At 40.1% G+C, this 25,774-nt stretch overlaps 1 protein-coding gene across 2 annotated transcripts in view; it reads left to right on the top strand.

The window, feature by feature from the left end:
- FTCDNL1 (formiminotransferase cyclodeaminase N-terminal like) overlaps positions 1 to 21,401 on the top strand; it is a 51,249-nt gene extending 29,848 nt beyond the window's left edge. For both annotated transcript variants that reach the window (XM_056111831.1, XM_056111830.1), the window contains 2 exons: positions 5,841 to 6,026; positions 18,387 to 21,401. In XM_056111831.1, the coding sequence (XP_055967806.1) occupies positions 5,841 to 6,026; positions 18,387 to 18,823 (623 nt within the window). In that variant the 3' untranslated portion in view covers positions 18,824 to 21,401. The remainder of the gene's footprint in view (positions 1 to 5,840; positions 6,027 to 18,386) is intronic.
- The last annotated feature ends 4,373 nt before the right edge of the window (positions 21,402 to 25,774 follow it).

Here is a 25,774-nt window from a genome sequence, read left to right as displayed (position 1 = left end):
GTCAAACACTGCTCTTTTTTGACTATTATAGAAAGAGTTTTATCTTCTGACATTTTGGGGGTACTTTTTAAATAAAAATTAGCTATTTAAAAATGCTAATAATAAGCCACATGTTCATACCCTGGCCAGAGGGAAGCAAATATATGTATTTCTAGAGGAAAAGAGAAGACAGATTTGGAAATTTTTCCTAGTTGTGCATTATGACTGCTATCAAAAATGTAACAAAACCAAACTTATCAATTATGTTCCTGAAGTAGCTAAAGTGAAAATCTATTTATTGCTGAGTTTTAGCTGCATTTTACCAGTCATCCTAAATTGCTTCTGAAAGAAGCAAAATCAGAGGGTAAGGACTATACTGGATATAACTGTAGTCATAAAGAAGGTATATATGTTTAATTAAGTTTACTTAAAATAGTATCTTAAATATTTTCTCATAAATATACATTTCAGGCACTGTAGCGTTTCTTACGGGCTCATAAATGAAAGCAGTGGTGATAAGAATATAAAGCTTCAGGGCTAGAGTGATAGTATATGGGGTAAGGCGCTTGCCTTGCATGGAGCCAACCTGGGGTTTGACCCCAGTATTCCATAGGATTTCCCCCCCCCCCTCCAAGCACTGCCAGAAGTGATCCCTAAGCACAGAGTTGGGAGTAAGCTCTGAGCACAGCTATATGGTCCCAAAAGACACACACCCCCACGCAAAAAAAAAAAAAAGCATGTAAAGCTTAGACCAGAGTGTTAGTACAATGACTGTGACACTTGCTTTGCCTTGCATGCAGCTGACATGGGTTTGATCCTGGTTTGATTCTCAGACTCCTCTATGGCTCACTGAGCACTGCCATGAGTGATCCCTGAGTGCAAAGCCAGGAGTAACCTCTGAGCTCTGCTACCTGTGGCCCCAAACCAAAACAGAACAACAACAACAACAAGTGAATCTTAAACTTTTCTTTGTACCAAGAAGCATTGCATTTCTTTGGCTTTCCTTTTACAAAAAGTAACAACCAAATTCACAGATGTCTCTAAAGTTAAAATTGACAATGAGAAAATATGCCTGTGTAAAATGACTGACAGCAGTTTTGCGTGAAAAGGTCAGCCAGCCCAAGAGATGGTGCAGTGGGTAGGGATCCTGCTGTGCACAGACCCAACCTCTGTTTGATCCTCAGCATCCCATATAGTCCCCCAAGTCTACCAGGAGTGGTCTCTGAGTGCACAACCAAGAGTAAGTAATCCCTGAGCACCACTGTGTGTGGCCCTCCCTAAAGAAAAGAAACATTATCCAGTCATGAAAATTAATTACGTATTTTAAAATATTGAAAGTGCTAGGGAGCAGGGCTAGAGCAAATGCTTCACATGTAGGAGTTCCAGGTTTGATACCCAGCACTGCATGTTTTCCCTTCTCCGGCACTGCTGGCTCATCATCCTCAAACTCCAAGCCAGAAGTAGCTCACAACTCTACCAGCAGTGGGCCAAAACAAAACCCAACCAAACAAAAATATTGCCAATTTTTTTTTAGAATATGACAAGTGAAAATGGAAAAATAAGAGTTGCTACTAATAATGATGGAGAAAACTAAAAAATAGAAGAAAAATGAAAAATGTCTGGTCGTTTAATAAAAAAAATTTTAGGAAGTTGCAGACTTTTGTTTTGCCAAATTCAAGACAACCTGTGGGCATTGTATTATTCGGACACAGGTGATTTCCACGGTGCCCTTGTTCAACAGCACCAGTTGTTCTGGGGACAGTTGGTTAATGTGGGATAGTGGTGGAAACTGTTCTATGCTTTCTTGCTGGGATTGCATTGTCACTTAGCTGATATTAAACCCAATTTTTTTTTTGTTGATTTCGAGTGGACAGCATTCCTGATGGGTAAAGTGCAATATTTGCAAGGGTTTTAAGAACCAAACTCAGCTTATTCAGATGAACAAACATGGATTGTTCAAGGAGTTTGAAAGCTAGAGGGAGAAGTAAAGTTCACAATGAACTATAATAATGCAAGTGGGTCAGATGTGACTTTGTGTTGAATGCAAGCTGAAAAAGACTAAGTGACAACAAGGGAGGGAGAAATAGGTTTCAGTAGGAGAGCGCAGTTCTTGGGCAGGGATTCTTTCTTTCCTTTTTTTTTTTTTTTTGCTTTTTGGGGTTACTCCTGGCTCTGCACTCAGGAGTTACTCCTGGTGGTGCTCAGGGGACCATATGGGATGCTGGGAATCGAACCCAGGTCAGCCACATGTAAGGCAAACACCCTACCCGCTGTGCTATCTCTCCAGCCCCGGCAGGGATTCTTTCACTTCTCTGGTTCCTTGGATCCCGGTGCAAGTCACAAATGTCCTTGCCCTGGGAATGTCTCTGGAGGGTCTGGCTTTGCAGGAAAGGCACATGGAACTCTTGCTTTACCTAATAATAATAATGCTCTTGAGACTTAGTCTTCCCCAGGCTTGGATTTAAAGTTTTTAGAATTTTTATCTTTCTTTTTCTCCAATTATGTTAGTGTTTGAAATTATTTGGGGTGGTAGTTAGATAGATTGATGAAAGAAATGATTCAATTGAAAACTAGTCTTCTTCTGACTTCATTTGAGAGAAGTCTTTCAAATACAGGCAATCTAAATTTACTTTTCAGCAAAATTCCAAATGCCCACCTGATCTGCCATGGGCCCTTGGGTTACAAATCGCTAGAAATATCAATGTTATTACCCTGAGCGATAGCACAGCGGGTAGGGCGTTCGCCTTACACGCAGCCAACATGGCCGACCCGAGTTCGATTCCTCCGCCCCTCTCGGAGAGCCCGGGAAGCTACCGAGAGTATTCGATATGCCAGACACAGTAACAACAAAGTCTCCAATGGAGACGTTACTGGGCCCGCTTGAGCAAATCGACGATCAACGGGAGGGCCTTTACCTTTACCTTTACCCTGACAATGAAGAATGTAGTCTGCACTTTGTTACTAGGTACCCTTTGGCTTTGAAAATAAGGACATGCTTTAATTGTCTTGCTTTATTTGGGAACACAAAGTAAATTGGATTAATTCTACCATGGATTTGTGTAGAAGAGCTCATGGAAGAGGAGCTGTTAAATACTGTGAAGAAACACAGAAACTTCTAGTAACTAGGGACATACTTCTCCAGGCAGGCATGGCCCAGCCTTTAGAATTCAGAGCAGTGGGAGAGACTTGCAAAGGGGAAGGAAAGCTTGGTTTACAGTGCAGTAGGCATGTTAAGATGCTTTTCTTAGTTGTTCTAATCTTAATCTCTTCATATAACCTATGGGGTAGTCCCCTCTCCCTTACTTCCTTTGCTTGCCTTTCTTTCTTCTTCCTTTATCTCCCTCTCCCTCCACCCCCATTCTCTTTCCTTCTCATGTGGTTGTCGGGATGATGAGGGTCATCACTGTGTTGTTATGCAGCAGAGATTGAGCACTTGGTTGTGGCCACGAGGATCACAAAGAGAGTGCAGCTAAAATCACATTCAGCCTGTTGGGGATCAAATTTGCAGCCTAAAGATTGCGAGCAGTTGCCCTAACACTGAGTTACATCCTGAGGATTCTGCAGACTGCTCTTTTCCTCTGTGGTTTTTCTAAATTATTTTAATTTAGCACTGTAGCACTGTAGAACTGTCCTCCTGTTGTTCATCGATTTGCTTGAGTGGGCACCAGTAACGTCTCCATTGTGAGACTTGTTGTTACTGTTATTGGCATATCAAATACATCATGGGTAGCTTGCCAGGCTTTGTCATGTGGGCGAGATACTCGCAGTAGCTTGCCAAGCTCTCTGAGAGGGATGGAAAAATCGAACCTGGGTCAGCTGCATGCAAGGCAAATGCCGTACCCACTGTGCTATGTAAATTCCAAAAATTTATTATTTCTCCATGTATTTTTAAATAGTGTTAACATTTTCTTTTGTTACTGCAGTACCATTATCAAACTAATTGTAATACCTCTTTGGTGCCGTGTCCGATACACAGAGTTATAATCTGAGCAAATTTTCATGAGCGATTTATTTGAATCTGGATCTTTATGTGGTTGATATATTACATTGACTATTATACCTCTCTCTCTCCCCCCTCCTATCTCTCTTTCTCTGCCTCTCTGTCTCTGTCTCTCTGTCTCTGTCTCTCTTTGGTATTTGGACTATACCTGGTGATGCTCAGAGGTTACTCCTGGCTTTGCAATCAGGACTCACTCCTGGAAGTACTAAGGGGACCTTATGGGATGCGGGGGATTGAACCTGGTCAGTGCCTTACCTGCTCTACTACCTCTCAGGCCCCCAGACACCTGTCTCTTTTGACCTAAACTGTTCTCTCTTTGATCTAAGCTGCCCCCCTCCCCACATCCCCTTTCCTCCTGTTATTCATTGGTTACAGTATTTGTTACATAGAATTCCTACATTTTACATCTATTTGTTTTCCATGGTCCCACATAGTTTGTATTTTTTTAAAAATTTTTATTAGTGAAAAACCATGAGGTACAATTGTAGACTTACAAATTTTTGTGCTTGGGTTTCTAATATACATTGATCGAACACCCATCCCTCCACCAGTGCCCATTTTCCACCACCACTGATCCCACCACAGGGGATCCCCCACCCCCATTCCACCCTGCCCTCCCCCCCCATTCCACCCTGCCTTTGTGGGAGGGCATTTCCCTTTGTCTCTCTCTCCTTTTGGGTGTTGTGATTTGCATTGAGTGGCAATCATGTTTGGTCTATAGTCAGCTTTCAGCATGCATCTCCCATCCTGGGAGGATCCTCCCAACACCTTTATTTGGTGCTCCCTTCTCTATCTGAGCTGCCTTTTCCCCTAGCATGTGCGGCGGCCTCCAAGCCATAAAGTGAACCTCCTGGTACTTATGTCGGCTATTCTTGGGTGTTAGTCCCCTGTTTTGTTACTTTATATTCCCCAGATGAATGCAATCTTTCTATGTCTGTCCCTCTCTTTCTGACTCATTTCACTTAGCATTATACTTTCCATGTAGTACCACTTGTATGTAAATTTCATGACTTCATCTTTTCTAACAGCTACATAGTACTCCATTGTGTAGATGTACCAAAGTTTCTTTAACGAGTCATCTGTTTTTGGGCACTCGGTTTTTTTCCAGATTCTGGCTATTGTAAACAGTACTGCAATAATTTGTATTTTTAACCTTCACATTTTCTACAAACTTGAAATTCTTTCTAGAAAACTATTTTGAAGTTATTATTGGAGAATTTCATGGGACAAATAGTCTTTAGAGCTGGGCAATGAGTTGAATACTCTGTTATATAAGTAGGCCATTGCCTGGTTATCACACTATTAGTGATGCAAAGATAAATTGCTTTTCATGAGGATTTCATTCATTGACGATATTTTCCTCAGTGACTTACTTCTGTGCTAAAAAAAAGTGATTTCTAATTATAGAATTTTTTCTGCATATATTATTTGGATTTTTAAAGCTGCATTCATGAACCCTACTTTTAAAATAATATTTTCCTTGGGGCTGAGGAGGTTATACATCAAGTAGGGCACTTCCCTTGCATTCAGCCAACCTAGGTTTGATCCTGGTACCCCATACATGATTTAATTTTAAGATAAAATGTGTTATGTTCAAACTTTGATTTAAAAAATTTATGCAAATAATGGGCCTTGGTGATTGCTACCCAATGATGTGGATATAAGTTATCCAGGAGTGATCCATGAGCACAGAGCCAGAAATAACCTTGAGCACTGCCAGGAGTGACCAGAAAACAAACAAGCAAATAAATAAAATAGTAAATCTTTTGGAATCTGGGGGAAATATATGTTGCCACAATAGAGGATTGTGTCACTGGGTCTGATATTCATTTATTTCATTACCATTTCCCACTGCCCATAGACCTGGCAGAGAGTCTAATCCTGCACGTCCCTGGATGCAGCGTATTTCTCTTTGGTGAGGCTGACCTGCCAGCGAAGCGCAGCCTGGTCCAGAGAAGAAAGCAACTGGGCTGGTTCACAAGGAGAGACTTCAGTGCACTTGAACGTGACCTGGGAGCTACACCTGCACGAAGATGTGGCCTGACAGGTTTTCTGTATTACTTTGTTCTGTCTTTTTCTTTTTTAATCTGCTTATAGAAAACCTGAGTATCTATCTTCCTATATAGTCAGGAGCACTTGGTGGTGGCTGCTTTTGGCATCAGCGGGGATTTTCTCTCAACTCCTACTCACACCAGGCCTCTAAGCTGACTGGAGAGGCCAGAATGCAGGGTGTGGGTTTCCGAGACTCAGCATGACCTAGAGCATGGCTTTCAGTGTTGAGAATGGATGGGGTTCCTGACAGAGGCCTGCCACAGAGCCACTTGTGAGCCTTGGGTGTGGCCAAAACCTCCAGGGTCAGCTTCTTGAGTAGAGGTTTCTTTCAGCTAGCTGGTAAACCTTTTAGTACTTGAACATCTATTATGACCAAGTTTGTGATTACAGTAGAAAACCAGTAGAGACAGGCCAGGGAGAAGCTTATCTGGACAACACAGCAGAGGAAACATCCCCTTCCTCAGGAGTGGCCCTTTCCCTCCCGTGGATCTCACTAACTCTTACCTCTATCTCTTCGACTCTCTCCCGTGCTAAGGGCATACCTGAAGAAAAGAGTCAGTGCCCAAACCTGTACCCATCCTGGTGTTATATGCAGGCAAACATAACATGACACCAGGATGCCAAGTGCTTTATTCAAGATGATTCTTTGAGTATTGATTATCATGTTTGTGAGTGTGTAGGGGAGTGGGGTAGCACTACACACAAGATAGAACACTACAGATATGTTGGGATCATCAACTAGTACCTCAGCAGTTTCTCAACTGTAGCTCGGTGTCAGTAGTCAGTGATAGCAACAATGGACCATGCACTGGGTGGCGTTTCCAGCAGGCTGTGCTGTGCTGCATACGTTTTGAGAAGACTGTACTGACTGGGTCAGTGTAATCACAATGTCTGATGGGCACACACTGATGAAATGGTCTAACCACTTGCTTCTCAGAACATATCCCAGTCATTAAGCAACACATAATAGTACTAGTTATTCACGGAGCAAGAGGAAGCAAGGCATAAAAAAAAAGAAGAAAACCACTCCTCTTGGCCCAGCTTTACCTCAGTTATGCGTTACTAACTCTTCATGCAGAATTCTGCTCTTGGATGTACGAAACCTCAAGTTCAGTAGAGTAGTGCAACAAGGAAAAACCCATAGATATTGAAGCTGTGTTCGGATCTTTGCCTTGATGTTATTGGCACTGTGACCTTGGAGAATAACTAATCTCGTTAGTCCTAAACACCTATAACTATAAGATGAAGATAATAATAGCATTTCTCTCATAAGATTCTAGGATCAAAATAACATTTATACAGTGTCACAGGCAGCACTAAAGGGTCGATCTTTTTCTCCTCTGTAGAGAAGAAGTTTATAAAAAACATGATTATAAATATGTTTCAGTATTTAGTTATGGAAGAAAGGCAGAAGCTGATTACTCCCCTGCCAATTTGAACCTCACATATTTTCCCACAACTTGTCTCACAAATTGAGAGGTGTAAGTTTTGTGACTAAGGTTACAGAAATCTATTTCCTGATTTCAAATTTGAACTCACTAAAGAAGGAAGATATCACACCACAAACCTAATCCAGGCCAGTGACAGGTGCCAAGGGTTAGAATTAGCTAGACTGGTATCATTGTCCCTGGACTGGATTTCAATTCAGGGGTGGGGAGCTGCAAGTAGTAGAGGGCAGAAGAACTGTGTTCAGTATGAAGTTAGGCCAGGCCTTAAAATATTTCTCGTTGTTTCAGTGCTGTGGTATTTAGGGAGAACCTAACTTGATACAAAAGCATATCTGAGTTAAAACAGTGAGATAAATCAAGTGGCAGAGCATATGCCTTGCATATTTGAAGTCCTTAGTTCATTTCCCAGCAACATGTTGTGACCTCAAAAAGGGCACTGCCTTGTGTGACACATATATATGGTGACCCATATATATATATATATATATATATATATATATATGTGTGTGTGTGTGTGTGTGTATGTGTGTATATATATGTTGCTGCAATAATGCCAAATTGCACTATTGTAGCAACGTGAGAAGATGCCGTCGTTGACAACATTGACGAGGAATATGATCAACTGGTTCAGCACCTCCATGATTGTGTGAGGAACACCAAAAGAGAGATAGTGACAAAAAAAAATGCCTGTCTTTGAAAACTCTTGAGCTATTCGCCAACATGGCTTGGTGCAAGCCTCAGGCAACGGCAAGGGAACGTCCGAGCTCACAAAACAGTGCAGACAAGCGAATAAGGAAGACCTCAAAGAGAGAAGAGCAGAAGTCCTGGCAGATGCGGCAGAAGCCGGGAAAAGCATTCACAATGTCCTCCTGTCCTTCACCAACTAGAAGACCAAGATGACTGCCATCCAAGATCCTGATGAATCTATCACATCTGCCAGAAGGGCAATGGAGAAGATTATCTATGACTTCTACTAGGATCTCTCGATAGCCACATCCATCTGCCCACATACCAAATTCCGCAGGATGGATATGTCATTCCCAGAGTTCTCCCTTCCAAAATCCGACATACCATTTCGTCGGTAAAGAAACAAAGAACACCTGGCCCAGACAAGGTCAGACCTGAACACCTGAAGAACCTACCGTCAGTATTCATCAATACACTGGCTTGGCTCTTCACACGCTACCAGTCTGAATGCAAGGTTCTGTCCCAGTGGAAAACTAGCAGGACTGTACTACTGTACAAGAAGAGAGACATTCACGACATTGGCAACTATCGCCCAATCTACTTGTTGTCTGTCGTCTACAAGCTGTTCACTTGAGTCATCCTAAATAGGATTGGCAGAACACTAGATGAAGGACAACCATGTGAGCAAGCCGGGTTCTGAAAAGGATTCAGCACCGTCAACCATATCCACACAATACCCAAGCTCATTGAGGTTTCTCAGGAGTTCAAGATGCCGCTCCACCTAACATTCATTGATTTAAAGAAGGCCTTTGATTCTGTTGAGACAGAAGGAGTCATCGAAGCCCTAGCCAAACAGTGTGTTCAAACTCAGTACATCAGGATCCTCCCTGAGCTGTATTAGGGATTCACTACCAGGATCTCACCATTCTACAAGGAAGTGATCATCCATGTCAAGAGAGGGGTTTGGCAGGGTGATACCATTTCACCGAAACTCTTCAGTGCCACCATCGAGAACGTCACGAGACGACTGGAATGGGAAGGAATGGGAGTGAAGATAGATGGTCGGCAACTACACCACCTCCACTTTGCTGATGACATCATTCTAATAACACCAAACATTAGCCAAGCAGCACAAATGCTGGCCGACTTCAACCATGATGTGGAAATGTTGGACTACAGCTGAATCTCACAAGGACAATGTTTATGAGAAACAGTCTCGTTCCTAATGTTCCATTCACTCTCAACAGAACGAACATCTCTGAATACAACAGTTATGTGTACCTAGGTCGAGAAGTCAACATGACAAATGATCTGGCACCCGAGTTGCACAGGAGGAAGAGAGTGGTTTGGAACGCCTTCAAGAGTTTTGAAGAAATAGCTAAAAGCATGAAGAATTTCCAGCTTCCAGCACATCTTTTTGATTCCACCTTTCTTTCTGTATTGGCATACGCTGAGAACACTATTCGGGTCTTTCAAAGAGGAATCAAAAGTGCTATGCTTGGGAGTATCACATTTCACTCAAATGAGAGAAAGAATCCGGAGTTCCAACCTCCGTCGACAGTCAAGAATCAGGGACACTGTCTTGTTTGCCAAGGCGTCTAAAATCAGATGGGCTGGACACTGGACTAGAGTCATTATTGACTGTATTTCATGGGATCCAAAAGATCGCGTGGCCGCCCACGTACGAGATGGTCAGACTTCTTCATCAAGACCCTGAATGATCGGTTTGAGGCTGTTTGTGTTCCTCGAACAAGCAGACACCATTGGGCTACACTAGCACGCGACAGGGACGAATGGAGACATTACTGGTGCCGGCTCGAGCAAATCCATGAGTAACAAGATGTCAAGTGATCAAGTGATATATACATGTATATATATATATATATGTATGTATATATCACATCATATAAACATTACATCTGTGATAAAATTTTTCATACTACTAAGTTATCACTAATATTTAGTTTCCTGAGAATAACATTGGTTTGTAATTGTTTAAAAACAGATGAGCATTGCTTCTCAGTTGCACCCAATGATGCAGTTGAGATAGTCTATGTTTCTGCCCATGGGGCTTTTGAATATCTTCTCTGTTTTCATTCCATGTGGAGATCTGTGATTGAGGTGGAGAATTTTCTCAGCATCCACAGTACAGAGTTAAAACTTTAAGAAGGAAAATTAGCACCAATTGTTTAAAGTACCTATAAGTATCTATAAGTATCTATAAGTATCTAGTACATGTCAGGCACTATCATAGAATTTATATTTTTCGAATAATTTACAGTCCTGTGGGGAAGAGGTGAGGAAATTGATCTAAATATTAGGTTTGATAAAGAATGAATTAGATAGTTTGCTTGAAAATCATAATCCAAAACAATAACAATAACATCAACAACAAACCCTCTAAAAATTAACAGGGCAAGTGGCATTATAAATTCAGGGGTGGTGATAGATTGCAGTTTTAAGTGGGATATTCTAAATTATGAAAGCAGCATTGGGCAAAGATTGAAGGAACAAGGCCTGCAGATGTGGAGGTGAGGTGAGGTTCAGGTGAGGGAGAAGCCAGTGTCAAGGCCCAAAAGTACAAAGTTGTGTGAGCACTGTGGTCTCAACATTGTGAAGTATATGTATGTTCATTTTGCTGATCTCATGTATAAGAAAAATGGGCCCAGAGCAATAGTACAGTGGGTAGGGTGCTTGCCTTACACAAGGTCGACCAGGGTTTGATCCCTGACATCCCATGTGGTCCTCCAAGCACCACCAGGATTAATTCCTGAGTGGAGAGCCAGGAGTATAGCTGGTTGTGGCCCTCAAATGAACAACACACAACAAAAATAAAAGTATTTTCAACTTGTTGAAGCTTCCAACTTATCTTCACACTTTCTCTAAAATAATATTGGCAGGCTGGAGAGATAGTACAGTGGGTAAGATACTTACTTGCCTTGCCTCTGTAGACCCAGGTTTGCTCCCTGGCATCCCAAAAGATCCCTCAGGCATTGCCAGGAGTGATTTCTGAGCACAGATCCAGGAGTAATTCCTCAACATCATCAGGTGTGGCTCCAAAATAAACAAATATAAGATAAAACAATCTTGATATTATTTTCTATTATCTTTCATGTGAATACTGAGATTGAGAAGAGTTAATTTCATAAGAGTTGTATTTCAATGCTCTCATTCAGATTCAAACTGATGGAAATCAGCCAAGAAAAAATTAGAATTTTTTGGTGTTGTTGTTGCCTTCTGACAAATGACAGAGATTGAGAAACTACAAGAGTTGTCAGGAATAGGTAGGGCACTGTTCAAAGATAGAACGTCATTTAATGGAGTCAAAGCAGGTGCTCGGATCACAAAAATAAAATATTTCCATGAAGAACCATGAATAAATGATTGAATCATTGCTTTCTAATATTTCATAAACTAGATTGCAGTTGCACTTTACAATGTGATCAACTAGATTCTTACATTATCTTACTTGCTCAAATTCTTCCTTAAAGAAACACATAGAAAGAATGAAAATACTTTCACTTTTTAAAAGCTGCTGAAAGTCTACTTAAGTAGAACTTATAGAACCTCTGCTATTAGTGTAGAGAAGTTATTCATTCCATTATCGAGTGGATTTACTTGCCAGTTGATTTAGTTGCCACCAGGGGCAATTTCTCCTTTATTTAAAAAATTTAATAATATTATATACACTTCTAATATTCTTTAGATGTATCAGTGTTTTTTATTTTATTTCCTACTCCTTCCATTCAAACAAAAAAGCTTCAACACAGTTGCCACATATATTTCCTTTCTTAAAATTGTATAAATAGTTGAACTATCAATTGGACTTTAGGGTTAACTTTCCAATGACAAGTTAATTTACACAGAGCCTAGGAGGAAGTGGGATCTATGAGGGAACAGGTTTCTGTTTTGAAGTTTCCTACAATTTTTACAAACAGAAGAGAGAAAAAGTGAGCTCAGAAATGATTAACACTCATAGTCAGTGCCAAACACATAAGCTCTTTTAAACCAAATTCCTTTTGAAACTTTGTAGTTGGCCAGCTCATGGGGAACATAAATAAGGGCAAAGTAATAATAGTTGATACTTTTAGATCTATATATAAATACTTTATGCATATATATTTTAAACATTTATGGGGTAAATTAAACATTCTGACCAATATGCTGTATGAATGACTTGCTTATATGCATCAGTGTTTAAAAATACAGGAACCATTCTTCAAATTGCACTTTCATATGCCTTGGGAATCTTAGATGGAGATAATTGGTGAATCTTGGAATCAGGGGCTTCTGGTTTTGTTATTCAAATGTGTTACTGAGAGCTGCCCTGCTTATTTCTTTCTCTGTAAATAACTGCGCTTATTTAGAGGCACTTCTCTTTGACATTGAGTAACCCAGTTTACTCCACACCAAAAATGTTTACAGTTTTAGGATGAGTCCTGTTTTAAGAACTTATTTTCATCATTTTACTCTTTGCTTATATTTGAATTGGGCTGATGGAAAAGGAAAGTCTCAATGCATAATTAAGTATATGACCTGTCATTGAAACATAGAGGTCTTGGACATTATTGCTACATGCATGGACAAGGACTCCATTCCAGCCTGCAAACTCTGGTAGCAGACAGGTCTCTGGAGATTGGCCCTCACCTGGTCTGGCTTCTCTCCATGGCCACGTTAATGGGTACCCATTTCTGTATCTTCCTCTAAGAATGATTGCCGTTCTGAAAGATTTACAGTTAAGAAATTGAGGTTCACAATTCCTTGCAGAGTGGGAAAAACATCATAGCCATTTTGCAGAAAGACAGCTGCCACAGGGGCAGTGACTGAAGAGGTGGAACTTGAATTCACATCCATGGGGAGCCATTCCAGAGCGCTGTGCTACGTGGGTCTCAACTCTTTTATTTGTGGATTCAGCCACATGCCTGAGAGCCCTACATTCTTCTCACCATGGGAGCATTGGATTTAGCAATTATGTTTGAGTTTACGACTTTAGTCATCCAATGTCCTGTTTCAGCTGTGGTTTCTCTTTAGTGCACATTATATAAAAAATTGAGGTACCAATATATAATGATGACTAAGATTTTTGTATGCTAGCCATTTATATGTTTGAACCTGATTGCTGAATCTGTTGCCTTACTTTGCTACACTAAATCAAAGGTTACAGTTATGCTAAATTTTATCTTCATTTAACCTTCTTTTTATTTTTTTATGTTTTTATTCCCAGAAGTCTACTTGGGGTTCCTGGCATAGAGCAGGTTTTCAATCAAAGCATATTTAATGAGGGAGGTGCACATTGGACCAAGAGAATATGTTTATTCCAGCTAATGTTATCCACAAATTTGAAGTTCTGAAAACATCAAATATTTCAAAATCCCACCTCAGCCTCTCTCCTCTTCCAACTGTTTCCTTGTGCATTTCTTAATATTGATCACCAAAGAATAGCTTAGGATAAGAACCAGATTTTCTAAAAACATCCCTAATTTCTAACCCTTTAAAGTGAAAGTTTTTCTGTGGAGAAAAATATATAGGCTCTTTCACCTTTGATTGAGAATGATAGTGTCTGAAACTTTTTCTGAAGAATAATTTTGATCTGAAGTGGGAAAAAATACATGTGTCTCTTCTGAGTGCCACTTTTCCATTTTTCTAATGGGCTCTTCACTATTGTTTTGTCTAAATGTAGTTTTTTATTTGTGTTATTCCAGACGTGGTCCTACCACAAGCATCTTTAAACCAGACATTAATAGCATAGTTCACAGTCATTACTGCCAGTGCTCAAACACAAATATTGCATTTGTGTTTGCAAAAGCTACACATCAGATGTTAATTAAGTGCATTTGGTTTTTTCTGCTTAAACAATCTGGCATAAAGAGTTTACATCTATATCAGTTCACCATAAGGTCTCTACAATATCTGAATTACCAGCCGTACAGTATATGATAAATACAGTGTTTCCACACAAGAAAATAACAGAATTGTCAGGAAAACATCAGGCCTGTTATATTTCCCTGTGAAATAATAGCAACTGAATCTCAGTTTCTTTTTCCTTTTGATAAAAAAAAGCATTTAACTAGGAGTAAACACCAATATTTAGAATGATAAATTTTTCATTAAAGAACACATGGAAAGTGAAATCATACCAAAGATTTTTTTCCTTGTTTTTAGCTTGCTTCAGGGCGTTGTGACAGTTGCGTTGGAATAAAATTGGAATTTCAGCTTTGCAGCGAAGAGATTCATTCTGCCACCAGAGCAGCCGAGTGCCAATCTGCAGGAGGCAGGAGCAGAGCGAAACCGCAAACTGAGAAACAAACTTTCACATCAGTTTGCTAATTTTAGAGCGAAAAATGGAATTTCTTTAATTATATGACATTTAACTAGAAATACAATTTTCTGGGATTAATTATCTCTCTTATTTAAGAATCCTTACTAAGTTTAAATTAGCATAGGAAATGCAGCTTTGAATAGGACAGCTGAATTTAAACAGGACCTTGACTCCTCGCAGTTGGGCCACCTTATTGGAGTTGGACTGAGGAGGATTAAGGGGAGGAAATGTGAAAGTTTTCTCCTGTCTTTCCGTCTTCTGTCTGTCTGTCAGTCACTCACACTCTCAATCACGCTTACCCTCTCTCTCTTCTATTTCCAAGGAGAAATGAGTCAAGTTCTTATAACCCCTCAGGGAGGAAGATACTATGCTGATTAGTTCAGAAACTTCTCTCAGGAATAGTCCCTGTTTCGTGACGATTTGAATCAGGATAGCATAAAATGGAATAGAATTACTGTCTAACAAAAGTATAAAAGAATTCACAATACATATAACCAAAGCACATATGAAGACTTACTATTCTGTTAAGAGAACTTTTATTTAAAAGAGAATATAAATATTACTTTGTTATTTTATTTTAATTTTTCTAAAAAAATAACTCAGGTATACTTTGTTCTTTTATTTATTTATTTATCTATTATTTATTTATTTATTTTTATAGTACCAAGATCAGGGCCTCGTACTTGCAAGTTAATTGCTCCACCACTAGGCTACAAATCTGGCCCAATTAAGAATTACTTTGAAGGAATTTTGAAGATAGGATTTCATTTTAATTAAGTAAATCAGTGTTGAGACAAGAACATTCTTTATGAAATCTTGTGCTCTGGAAGTAAATACATGATATCTAAATTTTAAAAGGTATTGGATAATTTGTCTCAGGTAGTAAAGTCACTTATTAGCAAGAATGATCAAGTTCGGAAATACTTCTAACAAGGGAACAGTAATAGGGAATCTGATGTTAAAAGGTGACTTGGATCTTGTTTGGTAGGTGATTTGGAAGTCTCATAACTGTGAGGTTAGAATGGTCCATGCTGTGGTTCTTTGGTGAGAAAGCTCCTCAGGCTTATAGTAAGGAACTTCCACTATTTTTGTGACTTGCTTCCCTAAGTCACAAAATCCCGGCAAGCTACCAAGAGTATCTCGCCCACACGGCAAATTCACTACGCCAAGCACAGTAACAACAAGTCTCACAATGGAGTCATTACTGGGCCCGCTCGAACAAATCGATGAACAATGCAAGGAGATGCTTCCCTAAACTGATAAATTAAATGGGAATATTTGAATGTTAATTTGAAAATTCTGGAATAGTGAAGTACAATAGGCCCAATGTATGTTTTGAATAGCTGTGCTGACTGCAACCCAATGTGTATATATTCAAGTAAAATCTGAATGTTGCCCAGGTCTTTTTGGAAATGGTAAAAATGTTGCCACGGCTTGAGTAAAAAAAAAGCCTGTGTTTGCGGAAATAAGGCTATTTGTAACATACCTTTTTGAGGGGTGAAGGAAAGAGAAACTGTGTTTCGATGTTTTCTGTTAATGAATAACATTAGCATTGACAAAAGAAAATTCCTGTTGTACTCTGTGAAATGTTAAAACTGATATAATTCTCAAAGATATTTAGAGTAAGTGATTGGGGTATGAAATTATGAGAATGAGATGTATTGACTGTTAGGAAATTTAATTTTTCTTAAATCAGCATTATGGAGAAATACTGTAATCTGATTCATCCCTGCAGAATTCCCAGTAGGAAGAGGGCCAGCCTGGGGAATTGAAATATCTCATTATGTACATGTGTGGGGGGAAAAAAGCAATGTGGTTTCCGTGTGCTGATTTTCTGTGAAGCATCTATTAGTATGAGAGGACTCAGGCTAGGCAACAAAGCTCCCAAACCACCACGCGGTCTAGGGGAACGTGAAAGCAGAAGGCTACCTCTGATGGTTACTGACATCATGAGCAATAAGTTTGAAAGTAGTGAGAAAGAGCAATGACAGTAAAATATGGTTGAAATAGGAACTAAGGAGTTGTCATACACTGAAGATGAGGTCAGCCTTCTATCCCCCCTCAATCCCCAGTCAGTTTTGCTTTTAGAAATGTAAGGTTGCCCCCAAATGAGGAAACTGCAAACCTAAGCTTTTTTATACCAATGCTAATTTAACCAAGTTGTCCATCTTATAATGTAAACTATAATTAGAGTGGGAATATTTCTGTAACACAAGCTGCATCATCCCCAAGGCAAGGAAAAGTGGTCCATTTGCCTCTGGACTGCAGAGGACCCAGACTCCAGGGTGGCAAGCCGGGGATTGAAGGAGGAGGTATTTCCCAAAGGTTACTCCAGGGCACCAGTCCTTGCCCAACTCCTGTTGTCAGGAGACTCAGGAATTCCTCTGCCCATCTGAACACTAAGGCTGCTTGTCATTGTTTAGTGACCTGCTTCTCTAACCAGGATCTGTGGGTCGGTTCGGTGGAGTTCCATGTTAATCTGACTCTTTGTTTCCCAAAGACTGTGATACCACCCTCTGGAGGATGCTGAAATATCCCAGAATGTAGGTGCAGAGGGGCAATAGTTTCTGTGTGGTTGCTTAAAGCGGGTTGATTTGCAGGGGCAGCGGAGTGTGCTGAGGGATTGTTTTCCTAAAGAGGGGGCTATGGGATGCTCCTTTTAATTTAAGAAGTTTGAGGTCTTAGATCTAGCTCAGTGATGACAGCCACTGGTTTGGGGAAGAAGGGATGGACATAGGCTGTCCCTTATTATTTATTTATTTATTTATTTATTTTGGTTTTGGGGTCACACCCAGCGATGCTTAGGGGTTACACCTGGCTCTGCACTTAGGAATTTCTCCTGGCAGTGCTCGGTGGACCATATAGGATGCTGGGAATTGAACCCAGGTCAGCTGTGATGCAAGCCCCAGCCACAGGGTGTTCTTGATCTTGAATTCAGATACCTGTGGAGATATTCCTGGAAATGAATGAGAGGCTAAGAGGGTTTTGCTGCTTCTAATAACTAATACTCAATTAGGGTGCTTTTACCCTCCTCTCTTGACACTTTGTAAAGTTTTGGCCTTTCTTACTAGTCTTTCTAGGGCAGGAGGGGTCCATAGTATGGTGTTAAGGCACTTGTCTTGCATCTTTCCAACTCCAGTTTGAATTTCCAGCATCACATAAGATCCCTCTGGCCACTGCCAGGGATCATTCCTGAGCACAGGGCCAGGAGTAGCCCCTGAGCACTGCCATGTGTGGCCCAAATCCCTGTCCTGCTCCCCCGCCCCATGCAAACAATCATCCTTCAGCTATTTTTAGAATATATTACAGCTGTAATCCATGTAGCTGTAATCCGTTTTTCTCTCTTTTCATATGTGTATATATATTCATATAAAATATCTATGGAAATATGTATAACCTTTTGACCATGAGTATTTGTATTACTATTTTATTTTTATTATTATTTGGGGATGGGATAGACCATACCCAGCAGTGTTCAGGACTCACTCTTTATCAGTGCTCACTCCAGAGGTGCTTCTATATGAGTGCAGTGGATCAAACTAGTCATGTAAGATAGAAGTCTTAAGGTCTGTGCTATGTCTCTGGCTCTTTTGTATTATTTTTAAAGAAGACTAACTCGAGGAAATTGCTTTGATTAAAAGTGGATACTAAATAGAATCCTGAGATTGTAGTTTTACTTGGCTTGACTAATACTACTATTACTTTCTTGGTTTGGGGGCCTAACCTGGTGGTGCTCGGGGCTTTCTTCTGTTTCTGTACTCAATGATCACTCCTGGCAGGGCTTGGGGGAATCATATGGAGCCACAGAGATGGAATAGGGATAGGTTTGTGTAAGGCAGGCACCTTACCTGCTGCACTGTCTCTCCTGCCCTGACTAATGTTATTTTTATTATTGGTTTAGGTGTTGGTGCCAGCCCCTATGTGATGAACTGCAATGTTACAATAGACTCTGAAGATTTGGCTTTGGGAAAGGAGATTGCTAGCGCCATCCGAGGCTCAAATGTTAATGGTTTGAAGGGTGTCCAAGCAATGGCTTTTCCTCATGAAGGGAAAATTGAGATAGCTTGCAATGTAGAGAGTTTTGAAGCTCACAGCACTGCAGAAACCTACAAAGACTCTCAGTACATGGTTTACACTGTCCTTGGGAATCGTTTTTCTTATGTGTCTCCCCAGTATATAGAAACCAGAGTTAGAGAATTGGCAAGGGAGAAGGGACTGAGTACGTTAGGGAAAGCATTAATTGGATTTACACCTGAAGAGTGCAAGAACTGTGCCGAACATGCTATAAGGGAAAATATTGGGGAATTCTGGAAGACAAGAGAAGGTGTTTTCATGTAATGCAATCTAAGGCTTCAGTGAAATCTTAAGGAAAAAATTCAATTGTTAAAGTTATCTTTTGACCATTGAAGATAAAAAGATAGAGAACTTCATTGTTGCTGTGTATTGAAAAATTGGAAGGATTCCCTATTTGTGTTTATTATTGATAATTCCCCGATGATATTTCCATCATCTTTAAAACTTTTCAAGAACCCACTTTATCAAAATTAGTCACTATATCAGCATTGGATGTTATTGTAATTTGAATATCTTTATCTACATAGGATAAAATGTAGCAATGAAACATCACAGATTGACTTTTTTTCTGGTAATTCCGTTTGCCACTTTGCTGGAGCAAACAATATGAAGTAAATTTGTTATTTGTCTGCTAAGAGGGACAGGATTTGGGGTTGGGAGGGAAACTGGGAACATTGGTGGAGGGAAGGTAACGCCATGGTGGTATTGATGTTGGAATATTTTATGCCTGAAAAATCTGCATTATGAACAGCTTTGTAAATCATGGTATTTTAATAAAAATAGTTTTTAAAAAGTTTAGGCATTGTGTACATTACCAGCTGAACCTGCTAGGTAAAATGACCATGATTGCTGATTCATCTTAAATTAATTGAGCAAATTAAATTAAATTAATAGAGCAAAACTAAATTTGGGCTTTATTTAAACTCTTTATTCCAAACTTTTTTATTCATTTAGTTTTTGAGTGATTTTAATTTTCAGTTGTGAACTCCTATCAATATTGATAAGTGACTACAAAGTAGGCAAATTAAGGTACAATTCCTCTTTTAAAGTATGATGGTCCTTTTCTGCCTTCCCATTTTTTCAGATGACTTTTGTTAAGTTAGGAGATATTTCCAAAAGTCAGATTAATATAGTTCTTTAGTGTTTATGTAGGGATGACTACAAGACATTGTGTTTATATTTTTTGGAATGGAAATGGAAAATAAAGAGGTTTAGTGAATATATTGCTTTTGGACAAAGAACAAGATATTGATGGAATAACTTTTTAAAAAAGAAAATTATGTAGCCTTTTTGTGAATTATAAGAAGTTACTTGTTGATTTTGACAGTTTTACATAAATCCTTAGTAGTTGGTATAAGATACTTTATGAAGCACAAAGAAATGAATTTTTCTGTAGTTTTTATTTGGTAAGAAACGCTGTGATCTTTTCTAATAAGAGTACAAAATGTGAATTTATTTAAAGGAATTAAAAGTAAAGAGTGAACTCAATTTATAGTGTGTAGTGAGCTGATATTTTTTGTTTTTTCACTATTCAACTGTCAAATATAATTGAATTAATTTGGTTCCAGAATCATGTTTCTATAGATGTTTTCTTTTTGTCATCAATATAAATACTTGAAAGATGGAGATTTGATGGACTGGGTATAGTTTTAGTCACAGGGACTTTTTAGTTGCTGTTGTAAAGAGAGAAAATGCTGTCTGCTTACACCTGGGGATTTTTCTGTCTATAAGAGTTGAGAAATTCCATCACTTTGGCTCAGGCACAGATGGTCTTATAGGAGGAGCACTAGACAGTGGTCAGAGAGCCTGAGTTTTTAGCATCTCTCTTACCTTCCATGTAGCTGTAGTCCAATTATTTATAAAATAGGGAAGACAGTTCCCTCCATGATGCAGGACTCTTTCCACCTCTGCCCCCATCTCCCAGGGCTGGAGGACTTAGCCAAAGTACCTTATGAGCTATGACACAAAAAATATATCATCAGTACCCTTTTCAGCCTTCTTCTGGAGCTTTGCTTCAGCTTTGGAGATCCACCCTGAACATGAAAGATAGGAGAGGATAAAAGCATGATGCTTGCACTGAGCACAGCTCTAGCATCTTGGCTCCCTGGGACCTCCAAGGGCAATGGAATGTGTGATCTCAGGAGTACTGCAGTCCTCTATGTGCAAGCATTGCAACTATAAAAGGGTAATGCTTGGATCCTTGGAACCATGGAACTAATGATGGTGTACAAGCACTATGGGTAGGAATTTAGCATGTCCATGTAAACTGCACAGTGTCTCACCCCTCCCTACCCTGCCTATGACCACTACACCAGAATATGCCTGAATATCATAACTAAAGTGTGCAACTCTAGTGCGTACCCCAGTGAAACCAAATGTGTGAGCACTGCAGCCAAACTGTGTGTGTTGTATGTTTGTGAGTGACAGACAGACACCATCTTAACAACAGCAGTGGAGGGGAGCAGGGAAGGGAAGAAATGGCACAAAAGATAAGGATCAAGAGGCCTACGAGTTATTCTAGGGGTTGTAGAAGGAGTTGATTCATTAGTGTTACTTGTTTTAACCTTTCTAGGTTCATATTGCATTCTAGACTACTGATAATAAACAAGGCCTATTTACAAACAGAGCACCAGATTTATAAGGACAGTAATTCTTGAAATGGATGATGGTTGTATAAAAATATGAACACATAATGCCACTGTGCTATAGTCTTAAAAATGAAACATTTGGTATTATAGTTTATCAGAGTCAAATAGTTACAAATACATCTATAAAACTTCCCCAAACTGAAAACAATCCTCTGAATAAGGTAATTTTACTATGCCTCTATGTTTTAAATAAACTGCTGGAAAAATGTCAATATCCATTATTTGTTTGTTTGTTTATTGAATATTTTCAGGGAGGCACAACTGCTGTGGATGGTACTTTCACTGTGTGCTCAGTGGATCATGTGGTGCTGGGTTTTGAACTTGAGGTTCCCACATGTAAAGTATGTGCTCCAGTCTTCGAGTCATTTCCTCAGCCTCTGTTTTTCCACTTTTTAACCTATTATTATGGAATCTGGCAGTATATAGGAGGTTTAATTAATGGCTTAAAATAAATACTCAATTTGGTATTTCATCCAGCTATCTATTTTAGAGCAATGATTTTATCTTTTGGTTGTATTTTTTAATACTAGCACACCACACCTCTTACCACTCATTCCCCTTCTTTTTCTGTTATCTTTTTTCTCATTCCCCCTTTCCCTTGTTGCTCCAGGGTTCTTCGGTGGTTTTTAGTCTTTTTACACCTGCATCCTAGTAACCAGGCAGTTGAAAAACACTGTTTTAGAGAATCTGCAATAGTTTTAGGATGCAGAATGCTTGGACAGATACATGGACTTGTCATTTTTTTTCTATATATAGGCTGTTGAAAGTCTTGGACATATATCTGTAACAACTAGTGTTGAAAGAATCAGATGAAATGGACTCTCAAACACCCTAATTCTTATTAATGTTTTATCATCTTGACCTCTTTGAAACAGAACATCTGTGAAAGTTTTCATATAGTGTGTTCTTTCCTGGGACCACAAAGGACCTCGTATGGAGCATGGCTTCATAGTTGGTTTAACCTCCATCTCCTGCCAGATGACATTGCCCATGATATGTGCCCGTTGTGAACAGAACAGAATTGATATGGACAAATAAGAGTCTACATTCTATCAAGACTTGAGCATCTGGGATCTCACCACCTTTAATTTTCTAATTTTAGTTTCTTAGACCAGGGACAAGAAAAGCAAAAAACGCTTGATTCCAGGGTTGAGGAGAGTAGGGGCCTGGGCAGGGTGGTAGAAGAGTGAGTTATCATTTGTTTCCAACTGAAATTTGATCTTGACTCAAAATATATTAAAAACGACCTCACCATAAGGGAGAGGGGTGGGCTAAATAAAACATAACTCTAAAATAAAACAAAACTTGGGGTGGGGGTTAATATTTTCATTCCTTGACATAATGAAAAGCCTTGCTCTATAATTGGTTTGTACTGTCTTGGAAGTGGAGTTCGCCGTCCACAAAGGACCACTCTTTGAGAGATCTGCAAGGAATTTATCATTCCCTCTGGCTGAGCCAAAGCAGGCATGATACACAGTTTTGTTTAGTATAAATATTCTCATGTTACTGTTTACTCTGTGGGGATATGAGGATCTCACTGACAGGGTACGTGCTCCATTGCCTTGCTTTTAAAAGACATTTATTTGACTCTGTTGTTTGTACTTGCCCAGAAACTTCAGAGAATGGCCCAGGAACTTGTTTGATAAGCATCCAGACCATGCTCCCGGAGTATGTTGTGCTCTGGGGGTTAGAAAAGCTTATTATTTTAAGCAGGCCTGCACATGGCTTTGAAGGAGCCCATTTTTCATAGGTAAGAGCAATTAGGACACTAATAGCAGTCTCTGAAAATGCTTCTCGAAGGTGTGAGAAAAAAGGTCCTACACCTTTGTGTGTGTGTGTGTGTGTGTGTGTGTGTGTGAGAGAGAGAGAGAGAGAGAGAGAGTATGACTGTACTCTGATGACTGTGGATTACTCTGCTGCTACTTCTGACCCTATCTGAAGTATTTTGAAGCAAATTTGTTGTGAGAGTCATACATGGATCAGTTTTTTTTTTCCTTTTTGGGTCAAACCCAGAGATGCACAGTAGTTACTCCTGGTTCATGGACTCAGGAATTACTCCTGGCGGTGCTCGGGGGACCATATGGGATGCTGGGAATCAAACCTAGGTCGGCTGCGTGCAAGGCAAATGCCCTACCCGCTGTGCTATTGCTCCAGCCCCCGGATCATTTTGTTTTTTACATGTGTAGTGTGTGTGTTGTCTTGCTGTTGTCTTTCAGTCCCACACCTCCTTTTCCACACACTGCTGGAACTCTGCAGATAGCATTTCTTTTTGAATTTTTTTTTAAATTTGTTTCACACTCAGTATTGCTCAGTGGTTACTCCTGTCTTTGCACGCAGGAATTACTCCTGGTGTTGTTCCTCGGATCATATGGGATGCTGGGGATTGAACCCAGATGCCCTACCCCTTGTACTATCAGTCAGACCCCAGGTAGCATTTCTTTTGCCAGCTAGTACCCCTTTCAGCTCTACCATGATGGGGTGCTAGATGGGGTGGCTGTAGAACTGGAGGAAGTAAGGGTCATGTTGCTTCCTGTTTGCTTCCTGTTTCAGTAGCCCTGCTTCAGAAGTGGAGCTCTTGTCCACTGACAGCCCTTAGTTCAAGGTTCCAGCATTTTATTGAAGTATTCTGCAAGGGAGCTAGACACATCACTGTACCACCAGTGCTATTAACACACACTTAACGAGGGATGTTGTGCCCTTTTGAGGCTCATGTGGTGGTGGGATGGTTGAAACTAACTCTGCAAAGCTTCTCCTTTAAGCTTTTAGATTATGAGAGTCTCTTCCCTTTGTTCCTTCAACCTTGGGGTGTGGTTCAGCCCGCAGTTATATCTCTGGGGTACCATGTTTTCTCATTGCTCTTTTTGTTCTCCAAATGTTGGCTAATTTCTTTTGATATTTCTTTAAAAATTTTTAGTGTGGTTTCTGTTTTCCTGACTGGATTCTGTCAGAAATAAACCTATCAACAGACCCAGTGGAAGGAAGCAAGAATGAGGCAGAAAATATTCTGTGTGGATATAATCTTAATAGAAACAGCCTATTGATGATTGATTGTCTTTTCATTACCTCTTTATTCTCTTGCTCTTGCTGTTTTCTTATTGTCAAATTCTGGGTTCTCTTTTATAGTCTTTTATTTTTTCAGCTAATAGGGGTTGATTTGGGGCAGTGGTTAGAAATATGGTAAACTGTTGGGTGGACTTTTCCAATGAGTGCGTTTAACTTTATAAGCTTATTTCATGATTTCAAATGTAAATGGACACTATAAAAAAGAATGAATCTCTTTTCCCCTAAAATGTCCTTTTTATTTTTCTCTCCACTTCTGTTGTTGTTATAGTGACTTAGAATTGCACACTTGATTCTGTTGTTTGCACACTTAATTGCAATGCTGGCTAAGGGTTGCACACTTTGTGGTGCTTTCTCACACTTGGTTGTGGTGCATGAAAGATACCTCAATCTGTATTGGTGCTAATGGGATCATATTCAGTCCATGTAGGGTGATAATGGGAATCAAACATGTGGACACATACCTAGAAGACAGTTGCTCTCTTTTACCATCGAATAAATCTTATTCAGTTTTATAAAGTTAACTGGTGTTTCTTTCTGCAGACACCTTCATCTAATATGTAAATGATGCTTTTTTGACAGATGTTAAGCACCAAGCCAAACAACATCCTCAACACTTCTGTTTACCATAGTTATTAACTTTTTCTTCAAAAGTCCCATCTGTATCCTATTACTGTGTCCAGACTTCTTAAGTGCCTATATCTCCATTAAGAATAACTGCTTTGGATCTTGGTGCACCAACAGCCCAGCCCAGAGACACAGCAGCAGTGAGTCCCGGAGGGCACCACAGTGCTGGAGATTCCTCCAGGCCCCATACCAAGCCAATTTCACGGGGAGACCCCAGATGGAGCAGGTGCCGTCTCCCCGCTTACTCCAGATGGAATCCTGGTGACCATGAGCTTACACAAGCAAGGCCCAGGTATGTGGGCTCCAGAACTAAGTCTCTGAGCTGCGTGGTGGCAGTGGAGCTGGGCAGTCCCACTCTGGCTCTCCTTCTGCTCCTGGTGCCAGATGTCACACCCACAACCTTCCTCCGGGCACCATCTTGGTGCACCAACAGCCCAGGTCTAGAAACTCCCAATTGAATCCCAAAATGAATTAGCTCCCTACAAATATGTCTCTGGGGGCTGGAGTGATAGCACAGTAGGTAGGGTGTTTGGCTTGCATGCAGCTGACCTGGCTTCGATTCCCAGCATACCATATGGTCCCCCGAGCATGGCCAGGAGTAATTCCTGAGTGCATGAACCAGGAGTAACCCCTGTGCATCACTGGTTGTGACTTAAAAAGCAAAAACAAACAAACAAAAAAAACCAGTTGGTTCTGGAACCCAACCATTTACAATCTTAGAATTTCAGAAGTGTGGCCACGTAAGCGGCCATGTGACCTCTCATGTATACAAAATGATTAATGGAAAATAAATGATTTAGCATCTGCCCCTAGCGGGCAGCCTTGGATGGTGGTGGGAAAATTTGAGCAAAGTATAATGCTCAAAAGTAGAGAGAGAGAG

Source organism: Sorex fumeus, unplaced genomic scaffold, assembly GCF_029834395.1.
Source record: "Sorex fumeus unplaced genomic scaffold, SorFum_2.1 ptg000014l, whole genome shotgun sequence".
Classification (NCBI taxonomy): domain Eukaryota; kingdom Metazoa; phylum Chordata; class Mammalia; order Eulipotyphla; family Soricidae; genus Sorex; species Sorex fumeus.
Note: the sequence above shows the minus strand (reverse complement) of the source record. Positions and strands in the feature narration are given on the sequence as shown.